This window comes from Schistocerca gregaria, chromosome 4 (genome assembly GCF_023897955.1).
Source record: "Schistocerca gregaria isolate iqSchGreg1 chromosome 4, iqSchGreg1.2, whole genome shotgun sequence".
Classification (NCBI taxonomy): domain Eukaryota; kingdom Metazoa; phylum Arthropoda; class Insecta; order Orthoptera; family Acrididae; genus Schistocerca; species Schistocerca gregaria.
The window spans coordinates 461,216,427-461,238,909 of record NC_064923.1 but is presented as its reverse complement, the minus strand read 5'-3'; the positions used below and the strand labels follow the sequence as shown (position 1 = coordinate 461,238,909).

At 41.4% G+C, this 22,483-nt stretch overlaps 1 protein-coding gene across 1 annotated transcript in view; it reads right to left on the bottom strand.

Annotated features, from left to right (window-relative positions):
* The window catches only part of LOC126267199 (facilitated trehalose transporter Tret1-like), a 60,109-nt gene that overhangs the window by 14,832 nt on the left and 22,794 nt on the right, over positions 1 to 22,483 (bottom strand). Inside the window, exons 3-4 of the mRNA XM_049972168.1 lie at positions 11,389 to 11,790; positions 7,411 to 7,737 (exon numbers count right to left, since the gene is read on the bottom strand). Coding sequence (XP_049828125.1) covers positions 7,411 to 7,737; positions 11,389 to 11,790 — 729 coding nt within the window. The remainder of the gene's footprint in view (positions 1 to 7,410; positions 7,738 to 11,388; positions 11,791 to 22,483) is intronic.

Genomic DNA, 22,483 nt, shown 5'->3' with positions numbered 1-22,483 from the left:
ATTCACGGTGTTCTTATTTCAATTTCCAGGAGTGAATATTGTAATCGAACGTTATGAATTATCTCGAAGCGAACGGTGTATTGACACACAGTCAACTCGGATTTAGAAAACGTCGTTGCTGTGAAAAGCAAGTACCTCTGTACTAACATCAAGTGTTCAATGCCACCGACAAAAGATTTCAAATTGTTTCCGAATTTATAGATTTACAGAAGGCCTTTGCACTGTACCACACAAGCAGCGTGTACTTGAACTGCGTGCTTATGTGACTGGATTCGCGATTTCCTGTCAGAGAGGTCATAGTTCGTAGTAACGGGTGAGAAGTCATCGTATAAAACAGATGTGATTTCGGGCGTTCCCCATGGTAGCGTTATATGCCATTTGCCGTTCCCTATCTATATAAATGATTTAGGAGACAATTTGAGAAGCCGTCTTAGGTTGTTTCCAGATGATGCTGACGTTTATCGTCGAGTAAAGTCATCAGAACATCAAATCAGATTGTAGAACGATTTAGAAAATACATCTGTGCGGTGCGAAAATTGGCAACTGGCACTAAATAACGAATAGTGGAAGATCATCCACGTGAGTGCTACGAAGGAATCCATTGAACTTCGGATACACGATAAATCAGTCAAATCTAAAGGCCGTAAACTCAATTAAATATCTGGGAATTACAATCACGAACAACTTCAGTTGGAAGGAACACATAGGAACTGTTATGGGGAATGCTAAACAGAGACTTCATTTTATTGATAGGACACTTAGAAAATGTAACATATCTACTAAAGAGGCTGCCTAGACCACGATTGTGCTTTCTCTTTTAAAATACTGGTGCGGGATCCTTACCAGATAGGATTGGAGGAGAACATCGAGAAAGTGCAGAGAAGGGGAGCACGATTTGTATTATCGCGAAATAGGGGAGAGAGCGTCACTGAAATGATACAGGATTTGGAGTGGACATCATTAAACAGAGGCGTTTCTCGTTGCTGCGGAATCTTCTTACGAAATCTCAAATACCAAATTTCTCCTCCGAATGGGAAAATATTTTGTTGACGCCGACCTACATGTGGAGAAATGATCATAATAAAGTAGGGGAAATCAAAGTTTCACGTGAAGATATAGGTGTTCGTTTTTTCCACGCACTGTACGAGAATAATAGAGAATTACTGTGAAGGTCGTTCGTTGGACCTTCTGCCAGGCACATAAATGTGTTTTGCAGAGTATCCATATAGACGTAGATGTAGATAAGGCACTCATTTCTCGTAGTGTTTCGTATTTTAGCCCAACGCCTGTGTGTGGAAAAGCTATTACCATAAAGAAACCTAGGTCAGCACGAAAGCGTTACGTTCCTTAGAAACATTTTGATATTGAGGAGTAGGAGTTGTTCCTAGAACAGGGAACGTAGTAAGTTACTACAAAGATAAAGATAAAGTCAAATGAAAATTATTGGGAACAATGAACATCAGAGAACATTGTTCTTCATACCATAAAATGAAGGCAGAAAACCTTCTCTGCCATCCAGAACACAAATGGCCAGCCAAAGATAAGTCATTACTTGCTTACACATCTCAAGAGCGCCAACAATACATAAATTCTGTCTAAGATTTTCGAAACCTAATTTTGCATTCTATCTTACTTTTCAAGTTCAGAAAATGAATGAGTATCAATCTTTGTTGAATAAAGGTGCGGTTTTGTGAGAGTGTGGGCTAGTGAACAAACTGTGTTACGCCTCAGAAAAAGAGACCATGAATTTGTGGAATCTATTCTAGGATTGCAACGGCTATAACCAAAATGTTTCATATGTGGACGTGACACAACTAGTAATACCCGTGTTAGGAGTCACCCGTTCACACTTTCCAGCATGTACAGAAAACTCGACGATTCCGCAACACAATGTAATTGAAGTAATGTTACAGAAATAATCGCCCGTGACCGATGAATAAGCGTTTAAAAGACGCAATGTTCGAAGGTAGAAACAAAGTGTTTTTGTGATAAAATGAACAATAGCTTGAAAATCGGTTATAAGTGGTGGAAGTATACAAAATAAGCCTTTCCTGGCACGCAACACTACTTGTAACAAGATTACAGCACCGGAAATAATGACAAATTGTATAATGTTTAATGCGTGTAAAAGCACTACACAAAATAACTACTACCGTTATGTGAGACATACTGGAACGTGCCCCATAAAGAACGTATATTTTCAAATACTAGAATGCAATGAATTCTGAAACACGATTTGAACCTTCAGGTCTATAAAATTTAATTTCACAAAGGCTAAATCTAAATGATCGTGTAATGTACCGAGCATTTTCTCATTGGGCGCTTTGGAAACAAAGATCGGACGATTTCATCAAGAAAATAATAATCACTAATGAGGCGGACTTTATGCTGAATAGCTTCGTGAACAAAAAAATTACGGAATGCCGGGAACAGAAAACTCTCGAGCCGATGCACCCACAACGAGTGACTGCGTGATATGGTATTCGGGCTGAGGGTGTAACTAGGACCTATGTCTTTTGAAGATGGCAGCGGAAAATCACTAACAATGGTCGACAAACGCTACTACAGTGTATTATGAGAGTTTTGGTGCTTTTAACTGGATCGCATGAACGCCGAAGGGGTTTGGTTTCAAGGTGATGACGCAAGCTGTTTCTTTGGACTGCAGCAATGGGCTTGTTACGGGAGCATACATCATCACAGGTAGCATACACTGCAATAACTTGTAAATTACTTACTTCATCAATAAATTACAGTGTTATCATGTACTCAAAAGTTGCGTTCTTTATAGGACACCCTCTAATAAACAAAATTGCGATAAGGCAGCATATAAAGTGGTATATCCTTTATTAACCCAAAGGTTGGTTTGAACACCAGCCATGGTGCTAAGGAATGTAAGATGTCATTCCTTCCACTGAACTTTGAAGTGACCTGCCTACTCAGTTATTGGGGCATCTACATTATAATGTGACCACCGAACCATGGCATTTATCTCAATGACAAATCATTGCCAGAAGTGAAAGAAGTGACTGGGGACAGATTAAGATCCTAAGACTGACTGGAAATAAAATCTTAGATGTTTTGTATCCAAACTGCAGACGATAGTACATGAAGTACGAAACCATATATATGTAACATATAAATAAACACATTGTAATTTGCATTATCTCTTCACTTTTCTGATATACTTGTCAGTATTATGCATATGAGATCTGTTCTAAATTTGATTATCGCATTGAAGTTCCCCTCTGGATATGTCTCAGTTTGATTTATGGCATTTAACGTGCTCCTTGATTGATAAAGTTTCGTCACATTACATAGTAAAAAATTTCGAGATTTTAATATTTAATTTGTGCTTGGTTTGTGGAAACAAATGTCACCTATCTGATGAAAAGCATCCAGGCACCTATCTCATCTGTGCTGAGAATCTAACCTAGTTGAAAATAATCAATTCTCATTCTTTTATATATGAAATAAACGATCTCTCATCCCTTGAAAAACCGGGAATTGATTTTTAACAGAGAGGGAAATTTTGCAGTTTTACCCTGAGAAGCCATTATGTTTACATATATGTTATTTTTGTGCTTTGAGAACCTATATGCTGTCCTTTCTCAGTAACTCTGCTTTTCAAGTCAGATTTTCACAGGTAAATAAGAAACTCAAGGACAAACCTTTATTATCTTCATGGATGTCAAAGACGTATTCATAGTTAAAATTTTCTTGAGAACTTAATTTCGTTTACATTTCAGGTTAATTCGACATTAGGAAGTCATGTAAATGTTTTAACACTGTGAATAGTTTCCTATAAGCCTGAATTAAATCCAGAATAAAGACAGTATATTGTCATTGCTTCGACTGTAAAATAAACCACGGGCACCTAATGCTTTTTGAAATTCATATACAGTAAATCTACGTTGTTGGTTAAATAAAACAGTAAAGTCAACGCAACTCCCAGAAGATCTGACAAGAAACTTCATATTTATTTCTGTACGGAGCCTCCTCTTAAACATGGAATGCCGAGAAAGAGAAAGCAGACCATTACTCATCAAACTCTGCCATCAGCTACAATAATAGCACCGTATGCAGAAAGCCTACCTGTTCCTATTCCTCCGAAACATGTGTTCCAGTGTCTGATGAAGACGTGGAGGATGAATGCAAATAGCCGCCTCATTCTTTCTAGCAAGATCCAGATTATACACAAGAAACGATCTCGCCCAGCAGGCCACATAAAATATCTCGAGAAGAACTTAAAGATTTTGATCCGCGGGAGTTGCCAAATAGCAAGGCCGAACCTCTTAGCTCCAGATTTCGGCAGTGGAATCTCCTCGGAAAAATGTGATAATTTCTGTATATAGACGTCGATAAAGAGATTCAGCACCATTCTTTGAAATGGAAAACATTCTTATTGCATATAGTGATGTACATAGTCTGATGGCATTTTTGTGAATGAAATATAATCCCGAAACCTGGAGACTTTTCACTGACTCCTCTCAATTTAGCTTGAAATCTGTTTTGCCTTACAACGGAAACACATTCCCGTTTGTTCATGTAAAGTCACTCCCTACATACGAGGGTCATTCCAAGAGAAATGCACACTATTTTTTTAAAAAATCCATCTTTTATTCTTCATGTTTGAAAGTTTTACAATGTGTAGATAGATCCTTTAGGAACAATACTTTCATTTCTCCACATCATTTCCATCCCTCTCAACTGTCTTACTCCATGTTGGAACCAGCGTCTGTATACCCGCATAGTAAAATTCTGGACCAATCTGTTGGAGCCACTGTTTGGCAGCATGCACAAGGGAGTCATCATCTTCAAACCTTGATCCACGAAGAGAGCCTTTCAGTTTCCCAAAGAGATGATAGTCACATAGAGCCAGGTCAGGACTGTAAGGCGAGTGTTTCACTGATGTCCATCCGAGTTTGGTGATCGCTTCCATGGTTTTTGGACTGACATGTGGCCGTGCATTGTCGTGCAACAGCAAAACTTCCTGCTTTTGCCGATGTGGTCGAACACGACTCAGTCGAGCTTGAAGTTTCTTCAGTGACGTCATATATGCATCAGAATTCATGGTGATTCCACTTGGCATGATGTCCACAAGCAAGAGTCCTTCAGAATCGAAAAACACCGTAGCCATAACTTTTCCAGCAGAAGGTGTGGTTACGAATAATTTTTTTCTTGTGTGAATTTGCATGATGCCACTCCATTGATTGCCTCTTCGTCTCTGCTGAAAATTGATGGAGACATGTTTCATCACATGTCACAATTCTTCGAAGAAATTCATCTCCACCATTCTCGTACTGTTCCAAAAGTTCGCTCCATATCGTTTTCCTTGTTTCTTTGTGATCCACTGTCGACATCCTGAGACCCACCTGACACAAACCTTTTTAAAGCCAACACTTTCAGTATTCTGCCAACACTGCCTTCCCCTATCCCAACGTAGAGTGACAATTCGTTCACTGTGATGCGTCTGTCAGCTATCACCAATTCGTTAACTCTCTGCACATTGTCTGGAGTGTGTGCAGTACGAGGCCTGCCGCTGCGAGGACAATCCTCAATATTGTTGCGCGCGCTTTCATCACGTAACCTGCTTGCCCACTGACTAACTGTTCTGCGATCGACAGCAGCATCTACACACACCTTTTCCAACCTCTTGTGGATGTTTCCTACTGTCTCGTTTTCATAGCACAGGAATTCTATGACAGCACATTGCTTCTGACGAACGTCAAGTGTAGCAGCCATCTCGAAGACATGCTGTGACGGCGCCACTCACGGGATCTGTGCGTGACGAACACGGAGAGCCCTTTCGTGAAGACCTTTCAGCAATGTAAATAAGGTATCAGGGCTAGAATAACTCATGTGTACTTATATACGGCTGTTGGAATGTTACGAGAGGGGCAGCAGAAGGAGATTACGAATCAGAAAAAACAGAAGCGCTAAAGCGAGTAATTACGCAGGTAAGGCCACAAAGGGAGACATTTCACACATATTTATATATAAATAAATATCTTTGACCCAAGAGCTAACAAAACATTTCTGGCGCCATATTCTTATTTTTTGCCCTCAATTTGGTTTTAATTGTCTATATTTGTAAAGAATAGAGGCAACTCAGAATTTTTAAAAGAACAGTGATTAGGGGACATTAATATGTGGCGTGTTCCATGAGGTATCTGGATATCTGTATGAGTGGCAGTGCATTATTCAAGAAGAGACGAAACCATAGAAGGTAGTGATGTAGGGTACTGTGCTCTAGAGTGAAGTCGACCCATCCCAAAGGTGTTCATTGGCTTAACGTCTGGTGAGTCCATCTCAGGAATTTTACTGCCCACAAACCATTGCCTCACAGATGCTGTTTTATAGCAGGGCATGCATTGTTACTCTGATACACTAACTGTTCCTCTACTGTACGCTGAATACATTGTTGTATAATGTATTCATATCCTTCCCCATTTAGATTTTTCACGATAACTAGAAAAGGAAAACGGCGTAACATCACCTCCTCCATACTTCACTATTGCCACTACACATGATGGCAGGTAGCCTTCTCCAGGTATTTGCCAGTCCCAAACCCTTCTATCGGACTGCCACAAGGGATTTCTTGATTTAGAACACCAAATCGCTCGTTTCCAGTCGTTCACTGTCCATTGGCGTCACATTTTATACCACTTTAAATACCGCTTAGCACTGACTACACAAATGAGTTGGTCGTGGGGAGCCTCTCTACCATTGTACTCCATTCTTTTCATATCCCAACATTCACGAGTGATTCCTTCCGCTGATTCCTGGATATTTTTTAATAACCATCCTCCACAGCTCTCGACAGGGCCGAGACTTGTCCCTTCGCGTTTCTATTTAATAATCACATCACCAATAATCGACTGTGTCAACACTGGAAGGGTGGACGTGTCTCTGATAGATTTCGTTATTCAAGAAAGTCAAGTTTCGATGTTACTAAACCCTTCTGACCTCCCCCATCTGCTGTGTACTGCTTCTCTACAGCCCACAGAACACTCACTGCCTCTTTTTATACTGGCACCCTTTATACTAGTGAGTGTGCCGTTCCTGACATCTAGTGGCCAATTCCGGATTCCACAGGAGCGACCGGACGCTTTTCATCAGATAGTGTATGTTCGTATGAATAAAAGAAAAATAAACACATTGCGTACTGCATTAGTCAGAATTCTTCTCCACTGTTTTTTAAATACTTCGTAATACTGTGCATGTCAAATTTTATTCAAATTCATAATATCGAATTAAACTTTCCTTTAGGACACGTGGCGGTTTGACTCGACAGGCTAAATAATATATAATTTCCAGATATTATTATATAATGCATACTTGGTTTATGGAAACAGATATATATATGACAGTATTCGAGATGAATAGACGAGAAGATTAATGTTTGCTCACGTAGTACAGAATGAGCGCTGTCAATGGTAACCAGAAGAGGCCGTCGACTGTTCCTTTATTGCCGAACTCCATCAAGTAGAAGTACGTTCCCAGTGCTGCCACAGTTACAGCGCAGCCTCCGAACGAGAAGAGAACGAGGGGTCTCCTGCCCACTCGATCCACGAGGAGGACGCCGAGGATGCTGAAGGCCACCTGGACGGCGCAGAGGATGATGGCCGAGACGCTGGCGTCTAGTGAGCTGCCGGTGGTCTGGAAGATCTGCGTCGAGTACACGCCCATGGTGACGCTGCCTCCCAACACCAGCACGGTCACGTAAGTAATCGACAGCTGTCATAAGGAAAGAACAGTCTCGCTTTACTGACAGGAGGACAAATTTAGCGGATCGATATTCAGCACGAGCATAGAAGTTTTGAAGACACAAAGGAATTAAAGTCATTAGGTGCCAGTGGGCACTGATCTATATCAACGAGACAAGTTTAAAATTTGTACCTGAAAGGGATTCGGACCTGCAACTACCGCTTATTAGGCAGATGGACTGACCACTACGACATACGGACACACTGGTCACCACAAACGAACGGACTACTCTGGCACGCCTCCTGTCAGACGCCAATTCTCATCTGATACCACTTCCTACTGATATGACAACCCTGCTCGTTAGTCTCATTACATGTGCCATTTCGCCAATTCCTGTAAGATCTTGATGTGGATCTAGACTGAAAGTATCATTGGCCGTCTTCACCTTAACTATGTATATGTGTCTCCTCTTTCGGACATGTCCAAAAGAACAGACACCAGTTTGATCCTGCAGCCAGTATGAATCAAGACACAAAGGAATTAAAGACATAAGCATTGATTTATGTGAATGAGGCAAACTTAAAAATGTTGCCGGACTTAGATTCGAACCCAGATCTTCTGATTACTAGGCAGATGCGCTGAAGAGTATACCATCCAGACACAGAGGTTACCATAACCCCAAGAACGACCCTAGCCCACCTCCGGTCAGACCGAAATTTTCAGCTTGTAACACACACTATTGACGTAGTGTTTCTGCTCAGTAGCCGTCGATGTATAACAACGGGGCAAGTAGAAAAGTCCTAAGGAAGAGACGTAAAATATATATATTTAATGTTACGACAGCCAATGGTTCCTTCAGAGCAGGTGTACACCAAGCTCGAACTCTTACATGAATCGGCGAGAAACCGCGAGTTTCTAATGAGCAGGGGCACTATGTTAGCAGTGAGTGTTATCAGCTGAGAATTTTGATCTAACGGGAGATGTGGTACAGTAGTCCATGCAGTTGTGATGGCCACTGACTCTGGATGCCGTAGTCAACAGCGCATCTATCTAGTAAGCATGAGACCTGGGTTCGAATCCCTGTCTAGCTCAAATTTGCAACTGGTTGCATTAATATACATCAATGCCCACTGGCAGATAATGTCTTCAGTTCCTTTGTGCGTTGTTTCATAGTGGCTGCAGGATAAAATTTGTGTCTGTTATTTCAGATATGTCCTAAAGAATATATATATATATATATATATATATATAAGTTTCCTGTTTGTAGTTCCTCATCATATTGTGAGGCAACTGTCAGTGCATAAAACTGACGTTTCAGACACAATTGCAGTGTCCTCCCATTGGGTCTGCTGGTGTACTTTGCTGTCCAGTCTTTGATTGGTTTCCTCTGATAGGGATCTGAGGTTGGCTGTTGCCCCTTACAGTACGTGCCGTAATCAACAATGATAGGTGAGTTGTGTTTGCATTTCTGTTTTTATCAGGTCGGACATGGCACTATTGTAAACGATAACAGACAATCAAAGATCCTCACATCTTTCACCAGAGGAGCCCAGTAATGTGAACGATTTTAGAATTGCGACGTTATGTCGTGCTCAGTAGGGGAGCCGTGATGAAATGTAATGGACGCCAGACGATAAAGTACGCTAGTATACCAATATAATTACTACCGAAAATGTAGCCATAAGGTCTGCTTAGCTGACCGAAATTTGTTTCACGATATGAAGCGACATTTAAACCCAGAAAATATTTATGTTGATAGTCTCAGGCCGCAGAAACCTACGCGGTTATATTCAATACGAAGTCTGGATTAAGCTGCTGGACACACTCTGACGCAAGTTCTTTTGAGTACCAGTCTCCATACTGAAAGTTTCGGCTTAGAAACACAGGGATGGCACTTACGTCAGTTAATAGTCAACATCTCACTAAATACATTAAAATGTGGAGTATATGAAATCAAGATAAAAGAACGTCTTTCAGAAACAGTTTAGATCGTTGCTATGGAATCGAATACAACAGTAAGTTAATCGAAAGATACTGAGAAAATGCCCAGTATCAGAAAATTCATGACAGTTATGTTCACACACCTAATGTTAATGATTAGTAACGTAATGATGACGAAAGAAGAGAGAAGGGGAAATTAGGGACAGAAACCATTTACGTAAAATCCCATTACCGGAAACTTAAAAGAGATTACTAATACGGAATAACGGCAAAAAAGTGCGGCATCCACCACCAATAGCAGAGGTGTATAAACTTCCGTACAGTTGCGGATAAGTGTAAACACAGCCCACATTACTATGGAGCCATCGCCAGCTTACAGAGACCCTTGTTGACACTTTGGGTCCCTGGCTTCGTAGGGTCTGCGCCACAAGAGAATTCTACCTCATGTCGTACGAGCTAAAATTTGAGCGGGCCCTGGTGTTGCACTTATCTAGGATCCAAACGACGTGGTCACAAACGAAGAAGGCGGTGCCGTCCTGTCAGCAACGGCACTCGCGTCGGTCGTCCGCTGCCGTTGCACGTTAACGTCAAACTGCGCCACGCTCTCGTAACGGATACGTTCGCCGTACGTCCGTCATCTATTGCTGCTGTTGTTTCGCACAGTGTTGCTCGTCTGTTAGCACTGACAACTCTACATAAACACCGCTCATCTCGGTCTTTAAGTGAAGGCCGTCGGCAACCACCTTGTCAGTGGTGAGAGGTAATGCCTGAAATCTGGAATTCTCGGCACACTCTTGACACTGTGATTCTCGAAATTCTGAATTCCATAAGGATTTCCGAAATGGAGTATTCCATGTATTTAACTCCAACTGCAATTCCACGTTCAAAGTCTGTTAATTCCTGTTGTGTGGCCATAATCACGTCGGAACCGTTTCACTGAATGCCTGAGTACCAATGACAGTTACGTAACTGCAATGTCCGTTTATATCTTGTGTAAACGATACTATCACCATCTGTATATATGCATATCGCTCACCTCGGCGTAGTTGTAATCGGGAAGAGAAAGGTGTTAAGTTAGATAAAGTGTGGGACGGCCGCGGTGGCCGAGCGGTTCTAGGCGCTACGATCTGCAACCGTGCGACCGCTACGGTCGCAGGTTCGAATCCTCCCTCGGGCATGGATGTGTGTAATGTCTTTAGGTTAGTTACATTTAAGTAGTTCTAAGTTCTAGGGGACTGATGACCTTAGAAGTTAAGTGCCATAGCGCTCAGACCCATTTGAACCATTTTTTGAGATGAAGTGTAGGCTTCAACTTTGAGTCAACAGAATGAGAATCTATTATTTTTGTTACAGGAAGACAATCGAATATTTTAATTCGAGAACGAAAGTGCCAGCCTCGGATAATGTAGCAATAGCCATCACGTGGCAAATAATTGTGCCCTGTATGTAGCTCTATGAATGCGGGACCCATCGAGTCCGTGATGATATTGCCGTTTTACGTCCATGGTTCCCGCAGTACGAGGCGAAACGTCAGAGAACACTCGTTGTCTTATGTATGGACCACACCCCCTCAGACCGGAAGTTTTAACTGAAGTAAACACCGGCCGTGAACACCAATATTGTATGGACAAATAAAATGATTACGACTGCCTGAGAAGTAGGAGAAGACACTCGTGCAACCCGAGAGCTAACGCCTCTAAAGATGATAGTTCTTGACATAAAGCGGGTATGTTAACTTACCAAGAAGGCCCTACGCGCTCCGGGGTTCCTCCGCAATTCCAGAAAGGCGTCCGCGGCGCTGATCTCGTTCTTGGTGCGTTCCTCTAAGGCCCTCTGGATGGCCTCCAACTCGCCTATTAACTCTTTATGTGAGCTTTTCCCACGCAACCGCATCAGGGCCTGCGCTGCCTCCTCCGAGCGGTGTTTGGCAACCAAGAAGTACGGACTCTCTGGCATCCACCAGAACGACGCCACAAACACGATGGGGCAGGCCATCATGAACTCCGTCACGCCGTCGAATGGTGCGTAGGAAGCCACAATCATCATCAGGAAGGCGCCTACACTGGCCATCAGCTGACCAAGCGATACCAGTAACCCTCTGTTGTGGTCCTGTGCTATCTCCACCACGTACAGAGGAAACACCTGTGGGAAAACAGTAAAACGTTTTCAATTTTAACTTTACATACATTCTTATATTTTGTCTCTTAAACAGATGAATATCATTTATTTAATACTGAAATTACAGAGAGAAATAAAAATTAATATTACTACTTATTACGTTTTCTTTAAACAATTAGTGTTTCGAATGTTTGATACGAACTATTCTCGCTGTTGACGACAACGACCGATGTGATGTTGTTTGTTAGTCATACGAGCACACTGCCGCCTGAGAGATCGATCCTCCGGATGCGATTCTCTATATAAACGGAACAGAAGAACGGCTGTGCTATCCAAAGAGTATACAGCCAACCGCAGTACTTACGCTCGCCGCGAGGCGCCGCTAGGCCACTTCATGTGTAGCAGTAGTGTAGTGCAGTTTTGCCAGTCTACAGTTCGCAGCCACGCTTAATGGTCAGCCAGTGCCGATATTAGTCGGTCATCGTCTGTAGGTCAGCCATTGATGCCACGAAGTCCTTGTTGCCCAGTTGTAAAGTTCCGTAATAGTACTACAGTAAAGTCAACAGTACTAAGTGGCAGTTGTAAAAAATTCTACGTTATGTCATGTCGACAGCCAACTTAGTCTTCAAATTCATTGGATTCAACATAGAAGATTACAAGAGATTAACTGGTCATTGCAAGACTTGTGACTTGTAAATTATCTCATTGTACAGACGCTTAGTCTAGTCGCGTCTTCTATCATGGACTACAACAAAGTTAAGTAATAAATACTTTCTTATTTTGTACTATTGTTAATTAATTTTCCTGTTGCAGCTGCCAAGTCTTGGCATAGCTGAACCCACGTTTCCGTCTCCTTGGCTACCTCATGTTTGCTACCTCATGTTGATGGACTTGGTTACGGTCGAACATCGAGAGCCATCAACTGGAATAGCGATGTGGTGATCATATGGGTCATTCCGTGCACTGCGAATCAAATCACAATCACATAAAGAAAATTTGAAAAAAATATTGACAACGTTTTGCTTTATAATTAATCACATGTACTGACTTCGCTTTTAGTGTTCGCTAACATGCGTTAATCTGACAAACTAGTGACTTTAATCTGTATTCCTGGCTGAAAATAGGCCAAAATGGGACCATAATCCCTTCATCATTGATTCCTATTATTCTTTTAACACATTCTCTGACGATGGTGTCGTACGCCCTGAGTGCAAGGGCCACACTGTGGTTAATTGAAGTAGGAGAAATTTTTAAACATAACACAACAGAAACAACCAGCACAGAATGGCTTAGTGGAAATAAACACAATGTTTGGCCGAACCTCACATATTTCTAAATCTATTGCCTGATGCATTTGAAAATGAACTGGGTAGGCTCGAAGTAAGACTGAATTCAAACCACTAGATTTATTAAAAGTTACTTTTGAATGAACGAAATTTGAACTGTGCTACAAGCAATGTGTATAAATGCTGATGTCCCTTACGAAATGAAGACTTGACAATAATTTAACAGACAAAATAATCCGTCTCGGGGTTACGTTTATGGCAACAAGGGAAAGGATTTTATAAACTTATGCGTGACCCAACATGCTGCAACAGAGATACGCGTTGCTGACGGCAAAGAACAAAAGAGAAGGTAGCTGTTACTCATTCTCAGAGACTCGCGCTGCTGCTAACCTTTTTTTTTTTTTTTGTTTTTCGTTAACCGATTTGCACAGGACAAGAAAGGAGCGAGAGAAAAATGGATATGAGCTGCAGTTATTGAAGCCAGAGAACGAGTATACTGGTCAACCTAAAGCAGGAAAGTGTACATAATACGCGGCGAAGATGTCAGCAATTCTGAAAGATTTTGGTACAAGGAATTGTGAATGCAAACAATCCCCGATGGCGACGTAACCGGCAGTACGCCAGTAAGCAGTTGCATTCCGTCTCACTCATTGTCTCGTCGTAGAGCTGAACGGGGTGTCCCCACCGGCCCACAGGATCTCCAACACGTCCAGACTATAGCTCGTCCTGAGTGCAACTGCCTACCGCTCCTCCTCTACATACACGAGGGGTGCACCTCTTACGTCCCGACCAATCACAGGCCTAGCTTCCGGGCACAACACAACCGCGAGTCGATTTGAGTCAAAAAGCGCGTCCTATGGATCCCTTGTTCTTCCGCTTTAAGGGACAGGTTATCTAGAAAGATCTACTGCGAACTTGAAGCAATAAACGAAACAGCTGCCGTCGGATTTTGCGCGTAAGACTGTTCCACCTACACGCCCCAAGCCACGGAAGCAAAGAACACGGAAGGCTCAGATCCTCTGCCGCAATTTCTCTCCTTGTTCTTCGATTTCTCCATCTACCCGCCCCCCCCCCCTCCCTCTTCCCCTTTACTATTGCCCTGTGCGTTTCAAATGTTCAGATCTCCTTTTCTAAGCTCACATAAAGCATAAAATTCACCTTAGCTCACAGCCAAATTAACAGAAAGGATTTCGATGGTGCTGAGCCCAAATCATACAGCATGTTTTAAAGGATATTGCGCCCGCCATTGGAATGCTTCTTGTGTACAGTCTAGATTCAGCTTTTATGTTCTTCTCGTATACAATGATCTTTGACATAATAATATGCTGTATTCCTCTAAGAAGCTACTTTTTCATGATTTATATCATGTTAGACAAATGTGTTGAACCGTGTTTTGTCATTCTGCGTAGTGCATAGCAAAAGATGTTAAAGGTCTAAATTCATTGTACTCGACAAAGCCGTGAATGCCGAATTCTAGGTTGTACACACGAAATACACAGAAATATAGTCATACGGCGTTTTATTCTTTCAAAAAATTATAAATAAGTAAAAATAAAGTAAGAATAAGTAATAAAAGGAATTTCATGCAAGGTAGGTAGTATTCATGAAACAGAGGCTGCAAATCATAAAGGGAAAGTTAGGATTAAATAAAACACATGCTGCACAGATAGCTTCCTATAGGCACTAGTCCAAGTAGAATACGGTAAGGATGGCATATAAAAACGATAAAAGACCGCACCTAATTGAAAGGATAAAGTGTAACGAAATATGTACACAAATAACCGTACGTCTTTCATCAAGGAACAGTTTACACAGTTTGAAATAGTTGAGTGATAGAAGATAATTTATATAATGTGTTCTCATACTGAATAAGGGCAAATTTTAATGCTGTTACACTCTACGTTGTATACTAAAGCTAAATCTTGGACTTCATTCTTCTTTACACTGAATGTAATGTAATTGTATCTTCCTCATCTATTAGTTTTCTGGTATTATTACCCAAGAGTAATGAAAACAATTCCTGAATATACGGGGTCTATCAAAAAGAATCATTAAATTTTAAAAAAATCGTAACTATTATCTTATTTGATATATGTGCGCGAACAACATACTGTTTGAAAGCAGACTCTCGAGTTTTACTCTGCAAGTCAAAAAACATGATTCGATGAGAAACGTCGTAACTGCTGTGTTACTTGAGGTAAGGTGTATGGCCTGTTTTTCTTGCCGAATTTCACTGTTACAGAAAGCACATATTTTGATGTGCTTGAGAACTTTCCTGTCCCACAGTTGGAGACTGATTCGATCGATATCATTTACCAACAGGATGGAGCACCGCCACCTTGGCATCTGTGAGTGTGGAATTTTTAAAATCGAAGGATTACTAAGTGATGGATCGGTCACACTGAACCCAATGATTCAGCCTTACATTACTGACCTCCAAGATCATCGGACCTGACCGTATGTAGTTATTTATTGTGGGGATTTATAAAGGACTTTTTATGTTCCTTCGTTACCAGCAACAATGATGAACTGGAACACCGCATAACAGCAGCTGTAAGTCAAGACACACACGATGTACTGTAGGAACAATTAGAATAGAGCGTTTGCATATGCCGTGCGTCTCAAGGGGGGCATGTTGAACACCTATGTAAAGGTGTGAGAAAAAGATTTTGGAGTTTCCCTTCCATCAAAAAACAAAATATATTGTATATGTTTATTAGTTTCAGAAATAATGACGTGCCAAATCGGATGATTCTTCTTGATATATCCCGTGTAATTGTAGTTTTATTTTCTGTAACTCCTTACGACAAATATATCCAAACGTTAAGTCTTGCAGTTAAAAATGAAATAAAAATTTATGCACCTGCGTCTGATTCCTCTTGCAAAGCTGATGAAGTTCTGTCGCCGTGTCACAATAGTGCGTCATTATACAGGGCGATTCAAAAAGAATACCACAACTTTAGGAATTTAAAACTCTGCAGCGACAAAAGGCAGAGCTAAGCACTATCTGTCGGCGAATTAAGGGAGCTATAAAGTTTCATTTAGTTGTACATTTGTTCGCTTGAGGCGCTGTTGACTAGGCGTCAGCGTCAGTTGATGCTAAGATGGCGACCGCTCAACAGAAAGCTTTTTGTGTTATTGAGTACGGCAGAAGTGAATCGACGACAGTTGTTCAGCGTGCATTTCGAACGAAGTATGGTGTTAAGCCTCCTGATAGATGGTGTATTAAACTTTGGTATAAACAGTTTGCAGAGAATGGATGTTTGTGCAAAGGGAAAAGTTCTGGACGGCCGAGAACGAGTGATGAAAATGTAGCATGCATCCAGCAAGCATTTGTTCGCAGCCCAGGAAAATCGACTCGCAGAGCTAGCAGAGAGCTCCAAATTCCACAATCAACTGTATGGAGAGTCCTACAAAAAAGGTTAGTTATGAAACTTTATCGTCTGAAATTGGTTCAAGCACTGTCTGCCGCTGATAAGATTAAAATAATCGATTTCTGTGATTTTATCCTTGCTCAAATGGAAACAGCTGAATCTTTCGTTTCAAAGATTGTGTTTAGTGATGAAGCAACTTCCGACACTAACAGGAAAGTCAACCGTCACAATGTTTGTATATGGGGCACTGAGAATACGCGGGAAACAACTCAGTATGAACGTGACTCGCCGAAGGTGAACGTTTTCTGTGCCATTTCAGCCAATAAAGTTTTTCATCCCTTTTTCTTCGAAGGTGCTAATGTAACTGGACTACAGTTTCTGGAGATGTCAGAGAATTGGCAGTTCCCTCAGCTCGAACAATAAGCACAACAATTCATATTTCAGCAGGATGGAGCGCCACCACATTGGCACTTATCTGTCCGTAACTACCTAAACGTCAACTACCCGAGGCGACGGATCGGCCGCCAGGCAGCCCGTGACAGAGCACTTCATCACTGTCCTCCAAGAAGCCCTGATCTTACCCCCTGCGATTTTTTCTTATGGGGGTATGTTAAGGATATGGTGTTTTGGCCACCTCTCCCAGCCACCATTGATGATATGAAACGATCAATAACAGCAGCTATCCAAACTGTTCTGCCTGATATGCTACAGAGAGTGTGGAACGAGTTGGAGTATCGGGTTGATATTGCTCGAGTGTCTGGAGGGGGCCATATTGAACATCTCTGAACTTGTTTTTGAGTGAAAAAAAAACCTTTTTAAATACTCTTTGTAATGATGTATAACAGAAGGTTATATTATATTTCTTTCATTAAATACACATTTTTAAAGTTGTGGTATTCTTTTTGAATCACCCTGTATATAAAAAAAATGGTGACACACACGTGGAATGTATAGCAGTAAGTTATCCACGTACTTTCTCTTCGCTTTTGTTACTGGTCACCGGCCGGGGTGGCCGACCGTTTCTAGGCACTACAATCTGGAACCAAACGAACGCTACTATCGCAGGTTCGAATCCTGCCTCGGGCATGGATGTGTCTGATGTCCTTAGGTTCGTTAGGTTTAAGTAGTTCTAAGTTATAGGGGACTGATGGTCTCAGATGCTAAGTCCCATAGTGCTCAGAGCCATTTGAACCATTTTGTTACTGGTCCGTGTTTGGTATAAAGAAGGGCCTGCTGAACATTACAGACGTATGTCATGGGATAGCCAGGATTCTTTTTTCTTACTTCTTTTTCCTTCAGATAAAAGGAGATTTCGTTTCAGAACATAACGTTCTCAAAGTTAGCTAGCTGAAGCCAAAACCATTTGTTCTCCAAGTTTCTGAACTATAATAAGTCTGGGAATTTGATATCAAGTCTAGGGGTTATTTCTTTTCTTGTCTAAGGAAATCCGTTCAACCATTTGGTTTCTAAATTTGCAAAATGGATGTGTCTGATGTCCTTAGGTTCGTTAGGTTTAAGTAGTTCTAAGTTCTAGGGAACTGATGACCACAGATGTTAAGTCCCATAGTGCTCAGAGCCATTTGAATCATTTGAACCAAAATGACCAAAACTGGACTTGATTCCACGTGCTCAGATCGTTTCATACGTCCCATCAAACCGCATCCAAAAGACGCCATTAGAAGAGTGCGACACAGTGGTCGGTCGACCCCAGTGAGCTCGTCTGGACCGGAGCGCGGCTTTGGTTTGCTGTTTTCGTGTTGTTGTTTTCACTCAGACGACGGGATTCAGACATTTGAGTTCTCTAGTCAATCCCGTACACATCTTTTCATCTCTCTCTACTGCCCACGACATCCACTTAACCCTATTTACTGTAATCCTGTCTTAACCATCTACAACTCTCTCCGCACACACAGTTCCCTCCATTACAGAATTAACTATTGGTTGATCCTTCAAGACACGTCCTACCAGCCTATCTCTGCTTTTTGTTAGTTTGCGCTGTTAATGTATTTTCTCCCCGATCGGATTCAATACTTTTCCATTTGTTATCCAGTGAACGTTTTTAACTGAAAGTATTCTTCTGTAGCACGACAATTATGAAAGATATATTTCTTCTTACCCATTCTCTCTATCGGTTTCAAGTTTACGTTCTGAACTAATAGTTTCAGATAAGATTTCTTAGCCTTTGAAACTGTGCTTGATGTCAAAATAGTTATCTTTTTAAGAAAAGCTTTTTGGCTAATGCCATCCTGAACGTTATATCGTCTTCTCTTTGCCTCCATCACCTTCTGAAGCCCAAATAGTAATACTCAGCTATTAATGCCCGCTGAGTTATCTACATCGAGTGCACTCCATGCCCTGTTTTGGCCTTTGTCACATTTCATCTTAACACTTGTTTTCAAGAGACTATTCATTCCGTTCGTGCTAATATTGTTACTTCCTACAGCCTCCAGAATCATATTTTCATAATCTGATTGTTGACTGCCCGTATAATTTTTGCTCAGTAATGCTACTCCCAGCACATATTTAACTGCTCTCTATGTCTCAATAGCGATCATAATTACGTCTTTTTTGCAATAATCATTCTAGTAAGGGTTTCGCTTATACTTCTGTTATTTCACGATCTTTATAGTAAGTCTTCATTTCGTAGTTTATTCGAACAGCTAGAATTTTAATGATCTTTGTAGAATAATATATCAGACTCTTTTTGTGTAGTGTTGCAGTTGCTGCTTGAGAAAATATTTGTTGTTCTCATAAGGTGCTGTTCCGCTTTAGAACATGTTTCAGCGGTATTAGTATCTGTATGTACTTACTCGTATTCAAAGCTGTGTAGCTAAATATGCCCAAAAAAAATAATAAAACTGCAACGACAGGAAGACCAAAAATTTGTCTCGATCGCTATGGCTTGTATCATTGCTACACTGTCATATACTGTGTCCCACGACGAATACTCACTATTCAGTGATATGACAGGAACTGTCAGTCGAAGCTAAACACTCTACAAAGCATGGGATCTAAAATCGACGCCTAAAGATTTATTAGCACTCCTTCATCTTATATACTTTGAAACAAATCTCTTCTACTGCGAGCTATTTGATTTCCGCATTTTGACAGGCCGTACTATGGATCAAAAGAAGGAAAAAATGGTTAGTAAACGTAGGTTATGAAATGAGTGAATGTCAGCGATATCTCGGTCTAAAAACAGTGAAGAAAGCTGCCAGAAGTGGACTGAAGACGAAGCTGTGCATTTCATTAGTTTGTAGGAGGAAAGGCCAGCGTTATGGAGTGTACAGTTACAGGACTACAGGAACTCAAACATTAAACAAAGCTTGTTGACTGAAATAGTGGCAGTTTTAAATACCTCCACAGAAAAATTCACCAGAATATTCACAATTCAAGGCATCAGACAAAGTATTTTTATCGCGCATATTAATTAGCACACAGAAACAAGTGAAGTTATATTTCAAAATAAACGTATTGAAACACGGAAAACTGCCATTTAACTTCAAATATTATAAATGTATCTATAATGTTATGTGACGTGTTATTTGTTGATTAAGTTATTACATCAGCTGTTGAAGAACAGACCTTCACGAATTCACGAGCTGTTCCATAAGTCAATACAAGTAAAAACGTTAAAAAAAATGTACGTCCGTAAGTGCTTCATTTATCAGATAGACGCCCTAATTGGCTTTTGAACGCCTGTGGTTACCGAGATGAAATTGATGTAATGTTATTACTGAATGTTAAAGAGCATAAACGTAGCTGACGCTAGAACTATTGTTGACACAAGCAGTTTATCTGTAACAATAACTGAATTATTAATAGTACTATCTGGACTGGCAGTTTAGCGTCTAATTATAAAGAATATTTCACCCATCTCTATCCCTGTCATAATCGTAAAATTTTGATATTGTCTCGGAAATTCCATTTGGAGCTCTACAATGAATTTGTTTCACGATCCGATAGCATCCCCCTATCTCACCCGCTATCTTATCCAACACGAACACCGTCGTTTCTATTTTTCCTTACCACTGAAGTTATTGAAAGTGCCCCTTCAGCACGACGGTCTTTCATCGCCATTTCTTCCATCAAAGAGCTACGACAGAAAAATCTCGTGGGACATGATCTCTTAGCTCTCACAGACACTATCTCCCAGCTGTGTGCAAACGCTTTCGACAACTGCTCTCGCAAGACACTCAGACACTTACAGAAATTACTGATAAATAACAATCAGACACTATCCATCAGCGAAAATTTTCTCCTAGTGCAAACAACTCCACGAGTATTTTGTGAGAGTACGAAACTGTCTGCAGCTCGTGGTCTCGCGGTAGCGTTCTCGCTTCCCGAGCACGGGGTCCCGGGTTCGATTCCCGGCGGGGTCAGGGATTTTTCACCTGCCTCGTGATGACTGGGTGTTTGTGTCGTCTTCATCATCATCATCAATCATCCCCATTACGGTCGGAGGAAGGCAATGGCAAACCACCTCCACTAGGACCTTGCCTAGTATTGCGGCGCGGGTCTCCCGCGTCGCTCCCCTACGCTCGGTAAACGGAGTATGGGACTCATCATCACGAAACTGTCTGGGAGCGAAAAGCTCTGACTTGTATGTCAGCCCACAGAGGCCACGACAATACTGTCAACATAAACATTTATTATTGGGAGTGTAAGAGTAGTAGTTGGGGCGCCGCTCCAGGCAACCGCGCTTGCAGGTCATGGCAAGCACGCGGCCGCAGCGGTGAGCTGTCGTTAGCCCGGTTAGCGCGTAGCCACTGTAGCGGCGGATGTTGACGTCAGGGGCGGCGCGTGACCGCTGAGGCGGCAGGGCGTTCCCCAACGGCACGTCTGCTGCACTGCTTAGCGGCGACATAGTATATCGCCACGGTGTCCACTGGGACGCACTAGGTCGCTCTAGCCGCCAGCACCGTTGTCCGCCCAGAGGAGCAGAGGCTGGCTGTAGGGGGACAGGTCGCCCAGTGTGGTGGCAGAAGAGCGGCTGCACGTCTTCAGTCTCCTACTGTAGGCCAGCCACCAGGAGGCCCTCTCGACAACAGGCACTACGAGGGGGACACTGCAAGTGCCATAAGCAGATTACCCTGAAATTGCTCTCAGTGGAAGAGGGGTCAAAATAAGCGAATATATGCCTCGCCTTATTCCTAGATACTCGATCGTTCCTGAGAAAATGTAGTTGCCTTTTAGAGAGTAAATGCGCCGAGCGACGTGGTGGCACAAGCTAGCGCTGAGGCGTGATAATTTTATGCCCCGTGTTCAACACTCGTTTATTTATTTGAGTTTTTTCATTTATCTACCCATGTCATAGATCATTACTACACGAATGTTTTCCATGGTATATGGAAATAACGTTGTCCTTATTAATCTTCTAATTGATGGTCAGGTGAATGAATTAAAAAATAAATAAATGAATGAGAAAACTATTTGACATTGCTTATTCTGAAATTCCTGTAGTCTATTTTAATTGAAAATCAATTGCAAGCACTAGTTATTGGAAAAGTGATCCGCTATGCGTGGTTTGCCGCGAAATTAAAGCCAACACGTGAAATACTCAGCAATGGTAACGACGTTTCCTCCACGAGTGAGATTCATACAAAGAAATATCGCAATGGGAAACCTACATTCGTGCAAAGCTCGTTTTATTCGGAAATTGTATGTTTCAAATGTTTCTATGATCGGTATCATCGAAGGAAAAGCACTAAACCTTCCTAAATGATAAACATAAAAATAAAACATTAGAATTAATTAGACAATTCATATTAAAATGAAATAAAAGAATATGAGAATTTAAGAACACTGTAACCCCTGAAAGTACCATACATACACATGTTATATAACAAATGTTCGTCAGTTATTTTGAAATCCAATTATAAATATTACAAAGAAATATAAATTCCTTGTATTCTCTAAGTTCATAAGAAACATTCGTATAGTAACCATCCACGGACATAGGCAGATATATGTTACGAAAAGAAAAAAAAACGGAATTCCGAACACGGGGAGTAAAAATAAAAAAAACTACCAACACTATCCACCATTCCTTCTCAA